The sequence below is a fragment of the Camelina sativa genome, chromosome 15 (assembly GCF_030686135.1).
Source record: "Camelina sativa cultivar CO46 ecotype springtype chromosome 15, ASM3068613v1".
NCBI lineage: Eukaryota > Viridiplantae > Streptophyta > Magnoliopsida > Brassicales > Brassicaceae > Camelina > Camelina sativa.
In genome coordinates, this window is record NC_141894.1 from 4,793,324 (window position 1) to 4,809,800 (window position 16,477).

General features: G+C 44.4%; 3 protein-coding genes and 1 pseudogene across 7 annotated transcripts; 1 reads left to right on the top strand and 3 right to left on the bottom strand.

Annotated features, from left to right (window-relative positions):
* Positions 1-5,728: 5,728 nt before the first annotated feature.
* Positions 5,729-8,339, top strand: LOC104745350 (salicylate/benzoate carboxyl methyltransferase). 2 transcript variants are annotated; one of them, XM_087487743.1, is made up of 5 exons: positions 5,729-5,941; positions 6,078-6,183; positions 6,787-7,182; positions 7,278-7,538; positions 7,663-8,339. In XM_087487743.1, the coding sequence occupies exons 1-5, from the start codon at positions 5,898-5,900 to the stop codon at positions 8,047-8,049; spliced, it is 1,194 nt and encodes a 397-aa protein (XP_087343869.1). In that variant the 5' UTR covers positions 5,729-5,897; the 3' UTR covers positions 8,050-8,339. The 2 variants fall into 2 exon arrangements, with proteins under 2 accessions (XP_087343869.1, XP_010464857.2); XM_010466555.2 differs by having other exon boundaries at positions 7,696-8,339.
* Positions 8,340-8,405: 66 nt separating this feature from the next.
* Positions 8,406-10,133, bottom strand: LOC104745349 (rho GTPase-activating protein 4-like; annotated as a pseudogene). Its single transcript, XR_015581893.1, has 5 exons — positions 10,004-10,133; positions 9,687-9,807; positions 9,505-9,620; positions 9,176-9,406; positions 8,406-9,020 (listed from the first exon to the last, which is right to left on the bottom strand). The product of XR_015581893.1 is annotated as a rho GTPase-activating protein 4-like (transcript).
* Positions 10,008-12,323, bottom strand: LOC147926281 (uncharacterized). Of its 3 annotated transcripts, XM_087487752.1 has the most exons (4): positions 10,851-12,323; positions 10,715-10,760; positions 10,244-10,438; positions 10,008-10,147 (listed from the first exon to the last, which is right to left on the bottom strand). In XM_087487752.1, the coding sequence occupies exon 1, from the start codon at positions 11,969-11,971 to the stop codon at positions 11,153-11,155; it is 819 nt and encodes a 272-aa protein (XP_087343878.1). In that variant the 5' UTR covers positions 11,972-12,323; the 3' UTR covers positions 10,008-10,147; positions 10,244-10,438; positions 10,715-10,760; positions 10,851-11,152. The 3 variants fall into 3 exon arrangements, with proteins under 3 accessions (XP_087343878.1, XP_087343879.1, XP_087343877.1); XM_087487753.1 differs by lacking the exon at positions 10,008-10,147 and having other exon boundaries at positions 10,244-10,601; XM_087487751.1 differs by lacking the exon at positions 10,008-10,147 and having other exon boundaries at positions 10,851-12,206.
* A 550-nt stretch (positions 12,324-12,873) lies between these two features.
* Positions 12,874-15,672, bottom strand: LOC147926282 (uncharacterized). Its single transcript, XM_087489174.1, has 7 exons — positions 15,523-15,672; positions 15,179-15,288; positions 14,698-14,763; positions 14,293-14,525; positions 14,195-14,247; positions 13,509-14,036; positions 12,874-13,428 (listed from the first exon to the last, which is right to left on the bottom strand). The coding sequence occupies exons 1-7, from the start codon at positions 15,670-15,672 to the stop codon at positions 12,874-12,876; spliced, it is 1,695 nt and encodes a 564-aa protein (XP_087345300.1).
* Positions 15,673-16,477: the final 805 nt, after the last annotated feature.

The window sequence follows — 16,477 nt, forward strand, 5'->3', positions numbered from 1 at the left end:
AAATACTCTTAATTACTTATTTGACATGTAAAATGTATCTTGAATCTTCTCCTCCCCAAGTGGTTTCTTCGACTAGGTTTTCTCTTCGATTACGTTTTTTTTGCTTGGCCTTTTTTCGTTACAACATGAACACCAACAACAATAATAATATAATTTCTGTTTGTTTTGTCATTTATGGGTCATATACATATGTCCCGTAAGTTAAACTTTTTTCAATGTTGTTATTTTTGTTTGTCTCGGACCTAATTAACATAATTAGAAAATCATATTTTAATTAAGAGAGCTCATCAAGACTATTTAAAGAATTTTCTGCACGTATATTTTTACTTTAAAGTTTGTATTTCTTATTTAGGTTATTGTTATATACTTAGATAATGAGATTTTAACACAAAACCAGTTGTAATGAATTAATGATTATTGATCTTATAACTCACTTTTTGTATCATTGGCTTTGATGAAATATACAGAAAAATACACATAACTCTCACATTAAAATTAAACCATGCAATATAAATTACATATCTTTTATTTCTTGCTTAGTTCGTTTATGAAGATTGAATCTAAGATCCAAATGTTATGGCGCATTTCAGTTGTAAACAGAAATTAACCAAAAGTCAATAACATAACATAATTTCAAGATCAATGTTGATGTAGGAAATCGACAATTTAAATGATAAGAATATAAATGGGATGAATCGGATCTGGTACTTTAATTTAACGTAGAATTTAACAGAAGAGTTTACAGAAAATGACAATTAAGGAGTTAAGCGCAGTGAATATGAAAATAATTGTTTTTCTCTCTCTAATTGCCCAAAAAATGGATCTTCTGACATGACAATGACATCAGATATTTATATTGGGCCATTGACCTAGGGTTTTTTCTATCTCTGTAAAATGACGATTTTGCCCCTGCGTCTTGTTGGGCCAAATCCAAGACTTCAGACCCAAAACTTCCTGAGATCTTCTGCTTGGGCTTCCGTAAATGTTGGGGGCAAAGCCCATATCCAACAATGGTCCCCCCTAGTCTGATGTGCGATGGCTTGCTTGAGCCCGTCGGGTCCAACACCACATCTCGCAGGGCCGTCTTGCGGGAAGAACAGAAGATTTCAGGAGTTTTGACACCTGCCGGAGGGTTTTAGGATGAATAGTAAGTTCCACACGTTTTTCGAGGTATCCGAGAGTTTCCGGGATGAACAGTACGTTACGCACGTTTTTCGAGGTCCATTGGGCTTTAAACGGGAGTCTTTTATATTCTGCACGTTCCCGAGGCGCGAGAAGTAGAGACAGCTTCAAAACTAGGGTTTTTCTTTTTACCTCGGTCAACGCGCTGATCCCCCATATAAATATGTTACCTTGACCTAATTTTTTCTTCTAACTTTCTTCTTCTCTCCAAAAGGTAAACTTCTTTCTATCTCTCTCCCTTATCTTCTTTTTACTTTAGATTTTTGTGGCTGTGTGAACCTTGATTCCGCCGAGCATGCTTTCTTGTCGCTGTCCAAAGCTTTCTCGCCGGGCATTGGTCTCTATCGCCGGTCGCAGCTCCCTCTCGCCTTGCTCTTCTGTTGCCGTCAACCACCCGTTAGTTCTCCGGTCGGTGTCGCTTCTCTCGGTGCTCCTTTATTACCGAACGGAGCCGCGTCGAGACGTAGTGACTGTCAACCCTGGCCGAGACCATGAGGCGTCTCGGTCAGGCCGCGCCGCCGCGCTGCCAGGACGCCGCCGTGCTTCGCCCACAGATCAGGACCGTGAGGCGTCCTGATCCAACTGCCGCTCGAGTCTTGTAGGCGTCGGAAAAGATGGAGCACGGGTGATGCGGCTGTGACGAGCTCGCCGTTGGGATGCGAGACGCTAAGAGGGTTGCGGGGAACGAGATGACGAGATGCTCGACGCGAGGGTTAGGTCGTGTTTGAAGCTTGAAGAGCTCGAGGCTTGGTGATGTCGTGATAGGGCAAGCTTGTAACCGTGGCGACATCAAAGTTTGGCGAGGTCGAGAGATCGAGGCCTTTGGTGCTGAGGCGGCGAGCTCCGGATTTCGGGGGCAAGGTCAAGATTTCCGTTGGTGATATCGAGATTCTCTGAGGCGAAGTGGCGAGGTGGCATACGTGACGAGACAGATGACAGTGAGCACAGTGGCGAGGTCGCGCTCGTAGCAAAGCGAAGTCGGCGAGATGGTGAGGTCAAGACCTTAGCGAGGTCGAAATTGCTGCGAGGTCGAGCTGGAATTCGGTGATGGCGAGGTGGACGTCGTTCGGGAGCTGCGTACGAGATGGCATGTTTAAGTGATTCGAACTTTGGCTGTGCGTACGAGGGTTGGCGAGTTCGAAGCTCATATACGAGATTGCTGCGTATGAGACTTTGACAAGTTCAAGTTTGTAACGTTGTCGTGTCTTGGCGAGATCAGATCGGCGTGGTCACCACTTGCGGAGAAACTGACGAGCTCATACGAGTTGAGATGTGAGCCAGACAGGACAGTGCGCTGCGGAAAGTGATGCAGTACAATTTGCGGGAAGCTGTAATTCGGTTGTGATTGAATAATACGGCGTGGTTGACCGGTTGCTTGGTTGGTTTTGCAAGGTCTCGTGCAATGGCTTATGGGGATGATGTCTTCGGTGATGTTCCAGAATAGCTTGGAGATGATCAGTTTCGAGCGCTAGAGAGAGGTTTTGATGAAACTGGATCGAGCTGTCCTTCCTGGTGGGAGCCGTCAGAAAGAGGAGGTATCGTGACAGATCTTGCGGATTTGACGGAAGAAGATGTTCGTGAGCTCGAAGTAATGTTCTCTACGGATAACAAGGACCTCAGTCTGATTACCCTTCCTCCAGGTCGCGCCGCGGGAAGGCTCTCCCGTACGGAGAGCGCACTGGATCAGAGGATGCTCCTAGGTCTCTTGTTGCCGGCCTAGCTGTTGGTGATGGAATTCCGAGACGTCGCTGAGATCATACGGAAAATAGGGAACGTATTTCCCGCGACACAAGAAGTACCTTATGCGATGAGAGTTCCATAGCCCACGTCCTTGATCTCTTCCGAATGCCAAACAACCTGAAATTCGTGTTACCGAGTGTAGACGCACGCCCGTGGGACTGCCCAGCATGTCATCTCTGCGTTTACGTTGATTATTTTAACAAATGCGGCATGTGGTTTCCAATCCCAAAAATTTTGACGAGTTATTGTGCGCAACGGAAGATTGCATTTTCGCAGCTGTCGATCTCCACTATCCGTAACGCGGTTGGGCTTACGATAATTGGCAAGCATATGGACATCAAGATGAGTGCAGACCTCTTCGAGCTGCTCACTCGATTTACGCGTGATAGTTTGGGGCTATGATGTGCTTGTTGTGCGGCCGGTCTCACGATCATGCACAGCCAGAAGAGTCATATTCACGATTGGTGGAGACGATTTTTCTACGTAGAAATAATGGACACTTCGGTCGAAGATCCCGACACGACCTGTCCTCCTGCTTGGAACTTCAATTCCAGGTTTGGAAACTACAGGCCGCAGTCGGTAAAATAATCAACGTAAACGCAGAGGTGACCTGCTGGGCAGTCCCATGTGCGTACGTCTACACTCGGTAACACAAACTTCAAATCGTTTGGCATTCGGAAGAGATCAAGGACGCGGGCTATGGAACTCTCATCGCATAAAGTACTTCCTGTGTCGCTGGAAATGTGTTCCCTATTTTCCGTACGATCTGTGCGACATCTCGAAATTTCATCACCAACAGCTAGGCCGGCGACCAGAGACGTAGGAGCATCCTCCGATCCAGTGCGCTCTCCGTATGGGATAACCTTCCCGCGACGCTGACCTGGAGGAAGGGTAATCAGACTGAGGTCTTGGTTATCCGTAGTGAACATTACTTCGAGCTCACGAACATCTTCTTTCGTCAAATCCATAAGATCTGTCACGACACCTCCTCCTTCTGACGGCTCCCACTAGGAAGGACAGCTCGGTCAAGTTTCGTCAAAACCTCTCTCTAGCGCTCGTAACTGATCGTCTCCAAGCTTTACCGGAACATCACCGAAGACATCATCTCCATAAGCCATTGCGCGAGACCTTGCAAAGCCAACCAAGCAACCGGTTAGTATTCGAGCGATAAAACCACATCAGAAACACCGTATTATTCAATCACAACTGAATTACAGCTTCCCGCAAATTGTACTGCATCACTTTCCGCAGTGCACTGTCCTGTCTGGCTCACATCTCGACCCGTATGAGCTCATCAGTTTCTCCGCAAGTGGTGACCACGCCGATCTGATCTTGCCAAGACACGACAACGTTAAAAACTTGAACTTGTCAAAGTCTCATACGCAGAAATCTCGTATATGAGCTTCGAACTCGCTAACCCTCGTACGCACAGCCAAAGTTCGAATCACTTAAACCTGCCATCTCATACGCAACTCCCGTACGACGTCCACCTCGCCATCACCAAATTCCAGCTCGACCTCGCAGCAATTTCGACCTCGCTAAGGTCTTGACCTCACCATCTCGCCGACCTCGCTTTGCTACGAGCGCGACCTCGCCACCGTGCTCACTGTCATCTGTCTCGTCACATATGCTACCTCGCCACTTCGCCTCAGAGAATCTCGATATCGCCAACGGGAATCTTGACCTCGCCCCCAAAATCCGTAGCTCGCTGCCTCAGTACCAAAAACCTCGATCTCTCGACCTCGCCAAACTTTGATGTCGCCCCGGTCACGACCTCGCTATAATCTCGACATCGTAAGTCTCGAGTTCGTCGCAATCAGTACGCCAACCAAACTGGCGAACTTGCCTTCAACTACCACGCGAATCATCTCTACTTCAAGACTTTACGAGAGAGGCAATGGCGCCGTCATCACCGATCCTAACACGCCCCGGCATCTGGACCTGCGAGCTCCCCCATCACGCCGGATCAAGCACGCCTTAGTCTCGTACGAAGACTCCTGATCTCGCCATAAGTCACGTACGCAAATTCTTGATAACGCCACCGAGATCATTGTCCGCTATGATCGCAATCTCGCCACCAAGAGTCTCAAGCTTGCAAAACGTCAAAATATGAACTTATTCAACAAGTCGTTCCGCGGAACGCTCGTAGCATCACGCCAAACGCCCCGAATCGAGACTTGCGCACTAACGCGCTATGCCTTCACGTCTCCGTGATACATCGGAACAAATCTTCACAACGCCATTCCTGAGGTTACCGCGATTACATCCACCGCACCATATCGCCGCGACCCGCAAACACGATCCACCTCGCCATGTCTCGCATACGCAACCTCATTCACACACGATCTCGCTCGGTCTCGCACATACGACCTCGTCGAAATCTTTCCCATGGTGGGCGCCAAATTATTGATGTAGGAAATCAACAATATAAATGATAAGAATATAAATGGGATGAATCGGATCTGGTCCTTTTATTTAACGTAGAATTTAACAGAAATGTTTACAGAAAATGAAAATTAAGGAGTTAAGCGCAGTTAATACGAAGGTAATTGCTCTTCTCTCTCTAATTGCCCAAAAATGGATCGTCTGACGTGACAATGACTTCAGGTATTTATAGTGGACCATTGACCTAGGGTTTCTTCTGTCTCTATAAAATGACGATTTTGCCCTTGCGGCCTGTTGGGTCAAATCCAAGACTTCAAATCCAAAACTTCCTGAGATCTTCTGCTTGGGCTTTTGTAAATGTTGGGGGCAAAACTCATATCCAACAATCAATATTAATTATATTGTTTTGGGTATTAAGAGCAACGACTTTGCAGTCACTTGGCATGTTTCATGTGATTTATATAATGTGCTACGTAATTGATTAAGTTCCATCGACCTCTCTATAAAATTGAAGAGTGTGTAGTGCTTCCTCGATACACAAACATCTTCTGATATTTCTCTTCTAAATCTTATCATCAATTAGTACAATAATGAAAATGGATCCAAGATTCATCGACACCTTACCTTCCTTGAGGTTCGTCTCTCCAATTCATTATTAATACAAAACACACACACACACATATACATGTATAATTTACTTTGATTTAGCTCGTTAAAAATATATATGCATGCAGTTTTATATGTAATGATATATGTATATCTCGATGCAGCTATATTGATGATAACTGTGATCTTGATGAATATGCGTTTGTGAAAGCTCTACGTATGAGTGGTGGAGATGGAGCCAACAGTTACTCCGCCAATTCTCGTCTTCAGGTTCTTCAATAACTTCTTTTTTCTTCGTTTTAACCAATATATTTATCAATACTATTTGATGATAAAAATGATTTTTTTTTTCAATATTGCATTTTGATAAAGTTATAAAACCTAAAACATTAGCTAAATGTTTATATGTCACCTAATTATTAAATTAAACTACATCTATATTCAAGAACTTGCATACTTATATTTGTTTTGTAAATACGAATTGTAACAAAACTCAATTTTATAAAATAAATATATTGTAACAATATATATATTATGCATGAAGCAGGAAAAATAATGTAAACAAAAAACAATCAATATAAATCAAAGTCTTGTGTTCTATTAGTGACGGCTCTGCCTCAGCCAAAAAAAAAAGAGATAATTAGATGACGTTTCTAGGACTATAAAAGGTCCTCTTGTAACGGTTTTGTTTATATCACTAATATGTTACTTATAAAGAATGAGACATGCATGTACACTAGTTTCCGATACGTACATAACTAGTTTGAGTTCATTTACTTTCATTCAAGTTTCTCATAGACGAAGATCGTCCATCATAAACAGATTATCGAGATTATTATAATTTTGATACGTGTTTTCTTTTTTGGTTTGTAGAGAAGAGTTTTATCGATGGCCAAACCAGTCTTGGTAAAGAACACAGAAGAAATGATGATGAACTTAGACTTTCCAACGTACATCAAAGTTGCTGAATTGGGTTGTTCTTCAGGAGAAAACACGTTTTTGGCTGTCTCTGAGATCATCAACACCATTAATGTGTTGTGCCAACATGTGAACGAAAACCCGCCAGAAATCGATTGTTGTCTCAACGATCTTCCGGAAAACGATTTCAACATGACATTCAAGTCCATACCTTTCTTCAATAAGAAGATCAAAAACAAATTAGCATCGTGTTTCGTCTATGGAGCTCCAGGTTCCTTCTATTCAAGGCTCTTCTCTCGCAACAGCCTCCATTTGATACATTCCTCTTACGCTCTCCATTGGCTCTCTAAGGTACTTTAAAATACAAGACTTTGTTATAACAAGTTTCTTTGTATAAAATATCAACTGATATTTGATATTTATATGAGGTAATTGTGTGTTTGAAGGTTCCAGAGAAACTTGAGAATAATGTGGGGAATGTGTACATAACAAGTTCAAGTCCTAAAAGTGCATACAAGGCTTACTTGAATCAATTCCAAAAAGATTTCACGATGTTTCTAAAATTACGTTCTGAAGAAATTGTCTCTAATGGACGTATGGTTCTAAACTTTATCGGAAGAAACACTCATCTTAAGGATCCATTGTATAGAGATTGTTGTCATTTTTGGACATTGCTATCAAAATCTCTCCGTGACTTAGTTTTCGAGGTACATCAAATCAAATATTTTATTTTTACTGGTCAAACATTTTAAATAGATGCAAGTATGGTCTCAGGTATTTACTGAGAGCATGGACATATACAATACACAATCTATTATTAATCAAATTTAGGGCCACAATCATCCCAATCTTCATATAAAACAGGGCCATGTCAGTGAATCAAAGCTGGATACGTTCAACATGCCGTTTTATGATCCGAACGTACATGAACTCAAAGAAGTGATACGAAACGAGGGCTCTTTTGAAATCAATGAATTGGAGGCACATGGATTCGATCTTGGCTATAGTAACTGCGACTACAACGAAGAAGATGAGCATGAAGCAGGACAAAATGAAGCCAATTGTATAAGAGCGGTTAGTGAACCAATGCTCACTGCACATTTTGGAGAAGACATCATCGATACCTTGTTTGATAAGTATGCACACCATGTGACTCAGCATGCCAACTGCAGGAACAAAACGTCTGTCAGTCATGTCCTTTCGTTGATTAAGAAATAATCAACTTGTGGGATGTAATTATTTGTTTCTACTGTTGTTAATTTGTTTCCTTCAATAAATTCAAAGACCTGCCACTCAATGTAAAGATGTGATGCCTAGTCTTGGGAAACAGAGTGTAATTGTTTGTATTTACTCTTGTTAATTTGTTTCCTTCAATAAGTTTAAATTCCAAGACCTGCCACTCAACGTAACGAAGAAGAGTGTGATTGTAAATTTGTTATACTGTATGTAATGTGCTGGTCGATTTTAAGATCTTTTTGTTTCCTTCAATAAATTTGTTTACAACTAAATTAGATAATAGTAGATGATGATATTCCTGCAAAAGTTGCAGATTCTTCAAGATAAAACCTTAGGAAGAGAAGCAGAAACTGATTTTGTTGACATTATTAGCAGAAACGTAGCATTTTCTTGGTACACAAGCAACCATCATCAAAATTTAAAAGCATCCATACATCCCACAAAACCCAAAACAAAAAAATCCAAAAGCATCAACTATTCAACTTTCTTCATCGCCAAGCTTCGAATAGCTAACTCTGTAATTCACGCGTCCCACAATACTACTCGCTTTAGAAATGGTCGCTGGAGTCTTCTTCCTCTGATCCTCCCAATCATTGTGTTTCTGTCCATAACCTCCATTGTTACAGATTTTCACCTGAGAAGACTTTATGGCAACAAGTTCTGGAGATGCTAGAGATTCTTCTTCTTCATCTGCAGACACTTCTGATACGATACTTCTTTGTCTTTCATCTCGGCCTCAGAGTTGTCTAAAGCTTCTTCCTTGTTAGCTTTCATGAGATGGAACAGTTGTCTCTGCTGCTCTGATCACCATTATGGTAACGAGGACTTGGATTTGAGGCAGGAACCAACCTATCTCGAGATTCTTTCCGGTCTTTAAGCGTCTTCACAATAAGCGTTTTCAGAAAGTTAATAACTTGCACAGCATACATGAGAGCCGTCAATGGATGCAACATCTGCAATTTGACTGATGATGTCATTTACCAATAAGTGTTTTAAGAAAGTTCATAACTGAGAGCCGTCAATGGATCCAACATCTGCAGTTTGACTGATTTCATTTACCAAAAACGTACACATAAACAGTCTTAAGAGATACATTCAAAACACTAACCTGAGTCATGTTAGGTGCAAAAACCATTGCAATGTTTCGAGCATTCATCTTGTTAAGTTGTTCCATCTCGACAACATCAGCCATTAGATTGATAGCCCAATCTAACAAAGAAGCTTCAGTTGAGGGAAGAAGCCTTACGAGGTCCACACACTGATCTTCACTCTCAGACTCCATTACTTGCTCTGGTGAGAGCGAATCCAAAACACCACTCGGAAGTTCCCTAAACCAAGCCTAGAAGAAAAACCATAATTCAAGAATTCAAGAAAAAGGGTAAAAGACAATCAGGAAAAAGAAACAACATGATCGTTGGGAAGTTTATGGGTTTTTACCTTAATGAGACATGCTAGGCAGTGGACATGTGATCAGGAATAACACCTTTATTCAACTCTTCTCTTATGTACTCCTCTTGAGCATCCTCACCATTAATCCTGAAAGTTCCTTCAACCTATATACAACAAACGAAGCAAATAAATCTTTTGCATTTAATTAAAAGATGCAGATATACACGCACCCGCAATCCACCTCTACTGTACAAGTGACTCTGCATCATCAAAAGTGTTGTAGGCACGATGTTCCCTCTAGTATCATAAGATAGCTGCATTGACTCGGTAGAGACTCTAAACCCGGTAGCACTGCGTTTACAAATACAGTCCTAATCAGCTTCTGTTCGAACAAAGGAGTAAAACTATCTATCTACTCTACTTACTCAAAGCGTTGACTAACCATGCACATTGTAAGAAATTTCAACCAATCTCATCGAAAAAATGAGAATTAGATTCAAGAACACCAAATAAAAAGTTGATAAGAGACAAATAGAAAAAAGCGAACCTTGCACTAGGAGCTCGTCTGGGGACTTCAGGTTCAAACTCAACAGGCCAGCCAAGGAAGCCATGGAGACGATCAAAGGTGACATGAGCGACAAGACATGTTTAACATCAGTGGGAACACCAATCTCCATAGAACAAAGATCCTCTTCATAAAACATTAGGAAACTATAATTATACAAGCTCAGGGCGAGAGAATCATCTATTAGAATCTGATGTATATCAAAAGAAATGAGACAGATACCATTGAGAGGCTTTTTGTTGATGATGATGATGCGTTAATCCAAATTAACCAAGATCAAAATTAGAAAGAACGTCGATTTCATCGATAAAAATCACAGAGGGCTTGTCTGAAAATGCGTGAGAAGAAGCCTCGACAAAAGCTTCCCTTAAAACCTTCTCGCTTTCACCAGCATGTGCACGATGTACAGAATGAGGACTGGACAGAGCATTGACACACAAAGACCATAAATCATACACACAAAACTTAGCTTTAGCCTATTCCTATAGACCATAAATCATACAGAAGCTACAACACAAAAGTACATCAAGACAATCAAATGTGCATCACATTCCTAGACAACATCACGGACCAAGCTTGTCTACAGTAATCAAAATTGCAATACGAGCGAATTAGCTTATGTAAGATCGAAGTTGAGAACTTTGAAGAACCCAACGCACAATGAAAATTTCAAGCTTGAAATAAAGGTTTTACCTTGCCGGTTTCCAGGAGGACCGTAGAGAAGCAATCCTCTAGGCCACTGCAATGATGAGTAAAAGCAAAGCTAATCAAACCAATTGAAAAACAAAATACAGAAGCTATGAATCTAAACAGAGGTGTTGATGTGTACTTTGAGACCAAGCGGTCGAGCTTCGAGAGGGTAGCGAAAAGGGAAGATTATGAGTTCTCGAAGTGCTTGCAGAGCTCTCTCGACTTCTGCTTCCGCTCGCCATTTCTCTTCGCCGACGACGTTGTCGCAGACACTTCTTTCGTCTTCATCATCATCCGAGACGGAAGTTGCAGAGGAATCAGTGAAGGCAAATCCATTGAGAGGCTTCGCTGCATTTGCGAGAGATGACACTGCTCCTCATCAGCTCCAAAATCGCCTGTATACGAATCGAACCACATATATTTGTTGAATTAGTGCTTCGGTTAAAGACGGCGAGGGGAGCCAATAGCCGGAGACGCGATGGCGCGCAGGCTCAGCGTAGTGATTTGTTCCGGCCAGGACGCGCAATCGTGGCGCGTATGCAGTGGAGGGCGCGCAGGTCGAGAGAATGGTGACGCGCCGGTTTTGATTGCCGTCGTGAGGGGAAACGCGAAAGGGGTTTTCCGGCGGCGATGTTTGGTGGGCGCGCGTGGATCTGGATAAGGCGAGGAGCACGACGGATCTGACTTTGGTTGCGGATCCGAGTTTGAAGGCGTGTGCGATGTGGTGGCGCATACGATGTCTCGCTGTTGAGGCTCGCGATGGCGCATAGGTCTCGACGCGTAAATGTTGGCGTGATGGCGCATAGGTCTTGACGCATAGATGTTGGCGTGATGGCGTGATGGGACGATGGCGCATAGGTCTTGACGCGTAGATGTTGGCGTGATGGCATATAGGTCTTGACGCGTAGATGTTGGCGTGAGGGCGCATAGGTCCTGACGCGTAGATGTTGGCGTGATGGCGCATAGGTCTTGATGCGTAGATGTTGGCGTGATGGCGTGATGGCGCATAGGTCTTAACGCGTAGATGTTGGCGTGATGGTGTGATGGCGTGATGGCACATAGGTCTTGACGCGTAGATGTTGGCGTGATGGCGTGATGGCGTGATGGCGTGATGGCGCATAGGTCTTGACGCATAGATGTTGGCGTGATGACGCATAGGTCTTGACGCGTAGATGTTGGCATGATGGCGTGATGGCGTGATGGGACGATGGCGCATAGGTCTTGACGAGTAGCGTGATGGCGCCCGTCATTGAAAAACATGCGATCCTTGGTGTCATCACTTTGCCGAGGGTGATTTAGTCCTCCGCAAAGTATACAAGAACACGGCTGAGAAGAATTGGAAAGCTCGGCGCGTATTAGGAGGTCCTTACTTAATCTTAAAGGTCGTCAAACCAGGAGTCTACCAGCTAGTCAAACTGGATGGCACGCTAGTCTCCCGGTCATGGAACTATGTTAACCTCAAGCGATATTATTACTAAGCCGCTTTAAAAAAAAATCGCTCATATTACCGAGCACTCCTATGTAATATGAACTACGAATGGTTTGATCCATTTTGGGATACGTACGTAGGCAGCCTCCCATGAAGCACATCTATAACATGAAAAATAAAGTTTCACAAGGAAACACTCCTGAGCAATCAGTCGATTCTTATGCTGACGCCCTGGCCAGGTGCACATCTCTTAACACATTCCGCATGAATGTCGTGGTGAAATAATTCATATTTTACTTTCGTAAAGAATCAAAGTTGAGTCCATACTCGCAAGCGCTCCGCAGTAGCGGTGAAAAAATCCACAGCCTTGCTTCGGTAAGAATTTTTAAGTCGAGCCCAAACTCGCAGAGAGCTAGCAGAGAGCAGAGTGAATAAGCCAAAGTTTCCAACTCGCACGTCTTGTCTACTCTCGGCGTTTCGGGAAAAAACATATCCAGGGTAAGCCAGGAGACGTCCTGCACTGCAAAATATGTCATGTAACCGACAAAGTCGTCGCGCCTTCATCGCAAAGATAAAGCGACAAAAATTGACAATGATCAACACTCGCACGAAAATAATGCAAACGATCAATAGAGGTTCAAATAACAAAGTTCATGAAGTCGACCAAATCTGCAACAACGACACAATCCATAATAAAAACAAAAACAACAAGCGAGAATACAACATAGACTGATCACTCATTAGTAGTCTTGTCAGCGTTTCCGACAGCAAACTTCGGGAAGGACTCAAGATCACCATCAAGGAGCGGAGGCACCACGATCCTGTTAACTTTCGCCTGATACTCTGCCTGGCTAGCAGCAAGACGCACCATTTTCTCCTCAGGAATGGAGATGCCCTTGTTGATCATCGTTTGAAGGCATTCCCTAGTACCTTTCACCTGGCTGAGACTAAGCAAGTCAGGCATCCTGGCGCGAGACGCAAGTACATGTCTGCTAAGACGATCGATACGCGCACGATGACCCTCAATCTCGACAGCAGCCTTCGCGCGTTCCTCCTCACCATGCTCATCGCGCGCCTTCCTCAGCCGTGCCGTCTCGGAAGCAAGCTTTGACTTGGTCTGCTTTATCGAAGCCGTCATCTCCTTGACCTTCACCTCCAGTAACGCTAAGTTCTCCTTGCTCGATCGCTCAAATTGAGCGAGAGCGGTTTGAGCCAAAGCAGCTTCTCTCTTAGCCGCCCTCACCTTATCCTCATAGTCACCAACGAGACGGTTCATGCAGCTCATCCCCTGAAAGCATAAGGAAGACGATCTGGTTGTGTCAACAAGTGATATTCCAATCAGAATAAATTGAAGAAACGGATGAAAACCTGAAATTGACGATGAGCCCAATCCTCATACGTGGACGCGCAAGCTAGATCGCTAGGCGTCGAAAGCGGAACAAAGTCACCAAGGATTTTGCTGGCAAGGTCCGCGCAAGCTCGCCTGTCGTTGCAGAACATTTGGTCCTTATTTTCGTAGCAAAAGGAGAACGACTGATCGACGTCTTCACCACCATCCTGCAAAGGGTGGTGGCGCCTATAACTCGCTCCTGCGTCACTCCGGGCACTGGTGCGTGAGGTCCTTTTCCGGGAACGTTTGCCACCATAAGATGAGGCTGGAGCACTCCCGCGAGGTGCCGACGAAATCTTCGTCACAGCACGAGCCTCAATGACCCTAGCAGAATGAGCTCTACGCGTAGCTTCACTCTGGGAAATAGGCACCTCGCCTGTCCCACGCTCCTCGACGACAATCTCAGCATTAACCTTAGCATCATGCGCATGAAGCTCGGTCACAACAGTTGGCGCTTCATCTGCATCAAACAAATCAGCGTAGCACGGAATCTCGTTATATCCCATCTGGAAACCAATCAGAGAACCTGCAGAACGAGCAATATAGTAAGATAGGCAAAAATATGCATAAGTCTCGAAACAAGAAGAAACGAGGATCGAGACTTACAAGTCTTGAAATGAGAAAGAATGTTAGGCTACCACAAATTCCCACTCCCTAGAAGTACCACAACGCTATTGCGAAGGTCAGGAGCACACGCAGCTGGAGACGAAGGAGCACCTGCAAGTATAAAACATAAATGGTTAGCAGACAAAAGCAATAGACGACAGGCGGAGGAGAAAGGCATGGACGGATCCTCGACGAAGAGCTTATTCACTTCCACGAAGAAGAACTTGCTCTGCCAATCGTGAACATGAGTTTTGTGGCCACGCGAAATCTTGAAGCCTGGCCTGGAACAAGCACTGCACAACCCCGTGTTGTCAAGTTTAAAGGAGGTGACTAGCTCGAAAATTTTGTGATCGATCTTGACGCCTTCCTGGGCTCCCATAATCGAGAGTCTGACCGCATTCTGGATAATCAAAATCGATAGTTTCAAAAATGCAATGTCCCGGCTCCCATAATCGAGAGTCTGACCGCATTCCACGTCGTTGGCCTGAAGGTCGGGGAATCAAACTTGAGCTCGGGTTATCCAAAGGAAACAGGCCACTTCGGTTCGTCTAAAGCGCTCACTGGTCATCTCCTAACTCCTTTGGAACTTCACCAAAGATATCGTCTCCTGAAGCCATGGCGCGAGACCTTGCAAAACCAATCAACTAATCAATCAGTGATGATCGTGCGTCAAACTTCATCGTAAACGCCATGAATACGGAATACAGCATAGCGAGCCACCAACACCATGCCTAGGACCAAGCTCCACGCCTCGTATTAAGCTGTTCCATGCCTCGTATCAAGTCGTTCCACGCCTCGTATCAAGTCGTTCCACGCCTCGTATCAAGCTGCTCCACGCCAATACTCGTTACAAGCTCTCAACGAATCCATGACCTAAGGAAACTGCACCGACGAGATGCCATTGCAAGGCGCCCCGTATCTACGACGCCCTAAGAGAGAGTCACACCTGCGAGAAACCACATCGATCACGCGCGGCACCACCATCACGCCGGTACGAGAAGTTTTCGATGAGCTCTACACCTCAAAATAATCCAGTACGAACCATGGCGCCAAGAACCACGCATCCGTCACCATTGCCACGCCTTGGCACGCCTTGACTGTTTTGTGAGCCTCCGCGTCAACCCTCGCGCCAGTACGCCATCCCATCGAGGTCTACACATCACAACGTGGAAAAGCTGACGCGCCAATAAGCTTCGAGCCTCTTACTAAGCCGCACCATGAGTGGACAAGCCTCCGCGTCAATGCGCGCTACCACGTTTCAACCCGCATGATCTCGCCAAGATCTACGAACCCTCAGTCTCCGCGCACCACCGCCTCAAGATCAGCGCACCTTCAACCTCCGCGCGTCTCAAGGCCTCAACCCGCGCGATCCAGCGTCACGCGCACCTCCACGGAAGATCTTAGCACATGGCGCGCTAGTAGCCACAATTCGGCAGAATAGTGTGGTTTGCGCGTCCTGAGTACGGTGGTGCCAAGCCCTTCAGTACAAGAAGGAAAGAGACGTTGAGAGAAGACGCGTCGAGACGAAGGTGCCATAGCAAGGATGGCGCGACCGAGACGCCTCACGGTCTCGGCTGGATCCGGCGGCTGCTAGGAACACGACGGCGGAGCCTTCACAAACAGGGATAAGAGACGGGCGGAAGCAAGTCCTTCGACGGCGGCATTAGCGTAAAGAGCGCGACATGGACCAAGCAAAAAAAAAATAAGAGAAGAGAGAGAGAGAAGAGAAGTTTACCTTATGGAGTGGAAAGTGGAAGTAAATGTTAAAAAGGAGTCAAGGAGATATATATAGGGGGACCCTGAGAAGCTTGAGAATAATGTGGGGAATGTGTACATAACAAGTTCAAGTCCTAAAAGTGCATACAAGGCTTACTTGAATCAATTCCAAAAAGATTTCACGATGTTTCTAAGATTACGTTCTGAAGAAATTGTCTCTAATGGACGTATGGTTCTTAACTTCATCGGAAGAAACACTCATCTTAAAGATCCAATGTATAGAGATTGTTGTCATTTTTGGACATTGCTATCAAAATCTCTCCGTGACTTAGTTTTCGAGGTACATCAAATCAAATTATTCATTTTTACTGGTCAAACATTTTAATTAGACGCATTCATTAGGTATTTATTGAGAGCATGAACACAAACAAATACAATACAATCTATTATTAATCAAATTTAGGGCCACAACAATCATCCCAATCTTCATATAAAACATGGCCATGTCAGTGAATCAAAGCTGGATACGTTCAACATGCCGTTTTATGATCCGAACGTACATGAACTCAAAGAAGTAATACGAAACGAGGGGCTCTTTTGAAATCAATGAATTGGAGGAACATGG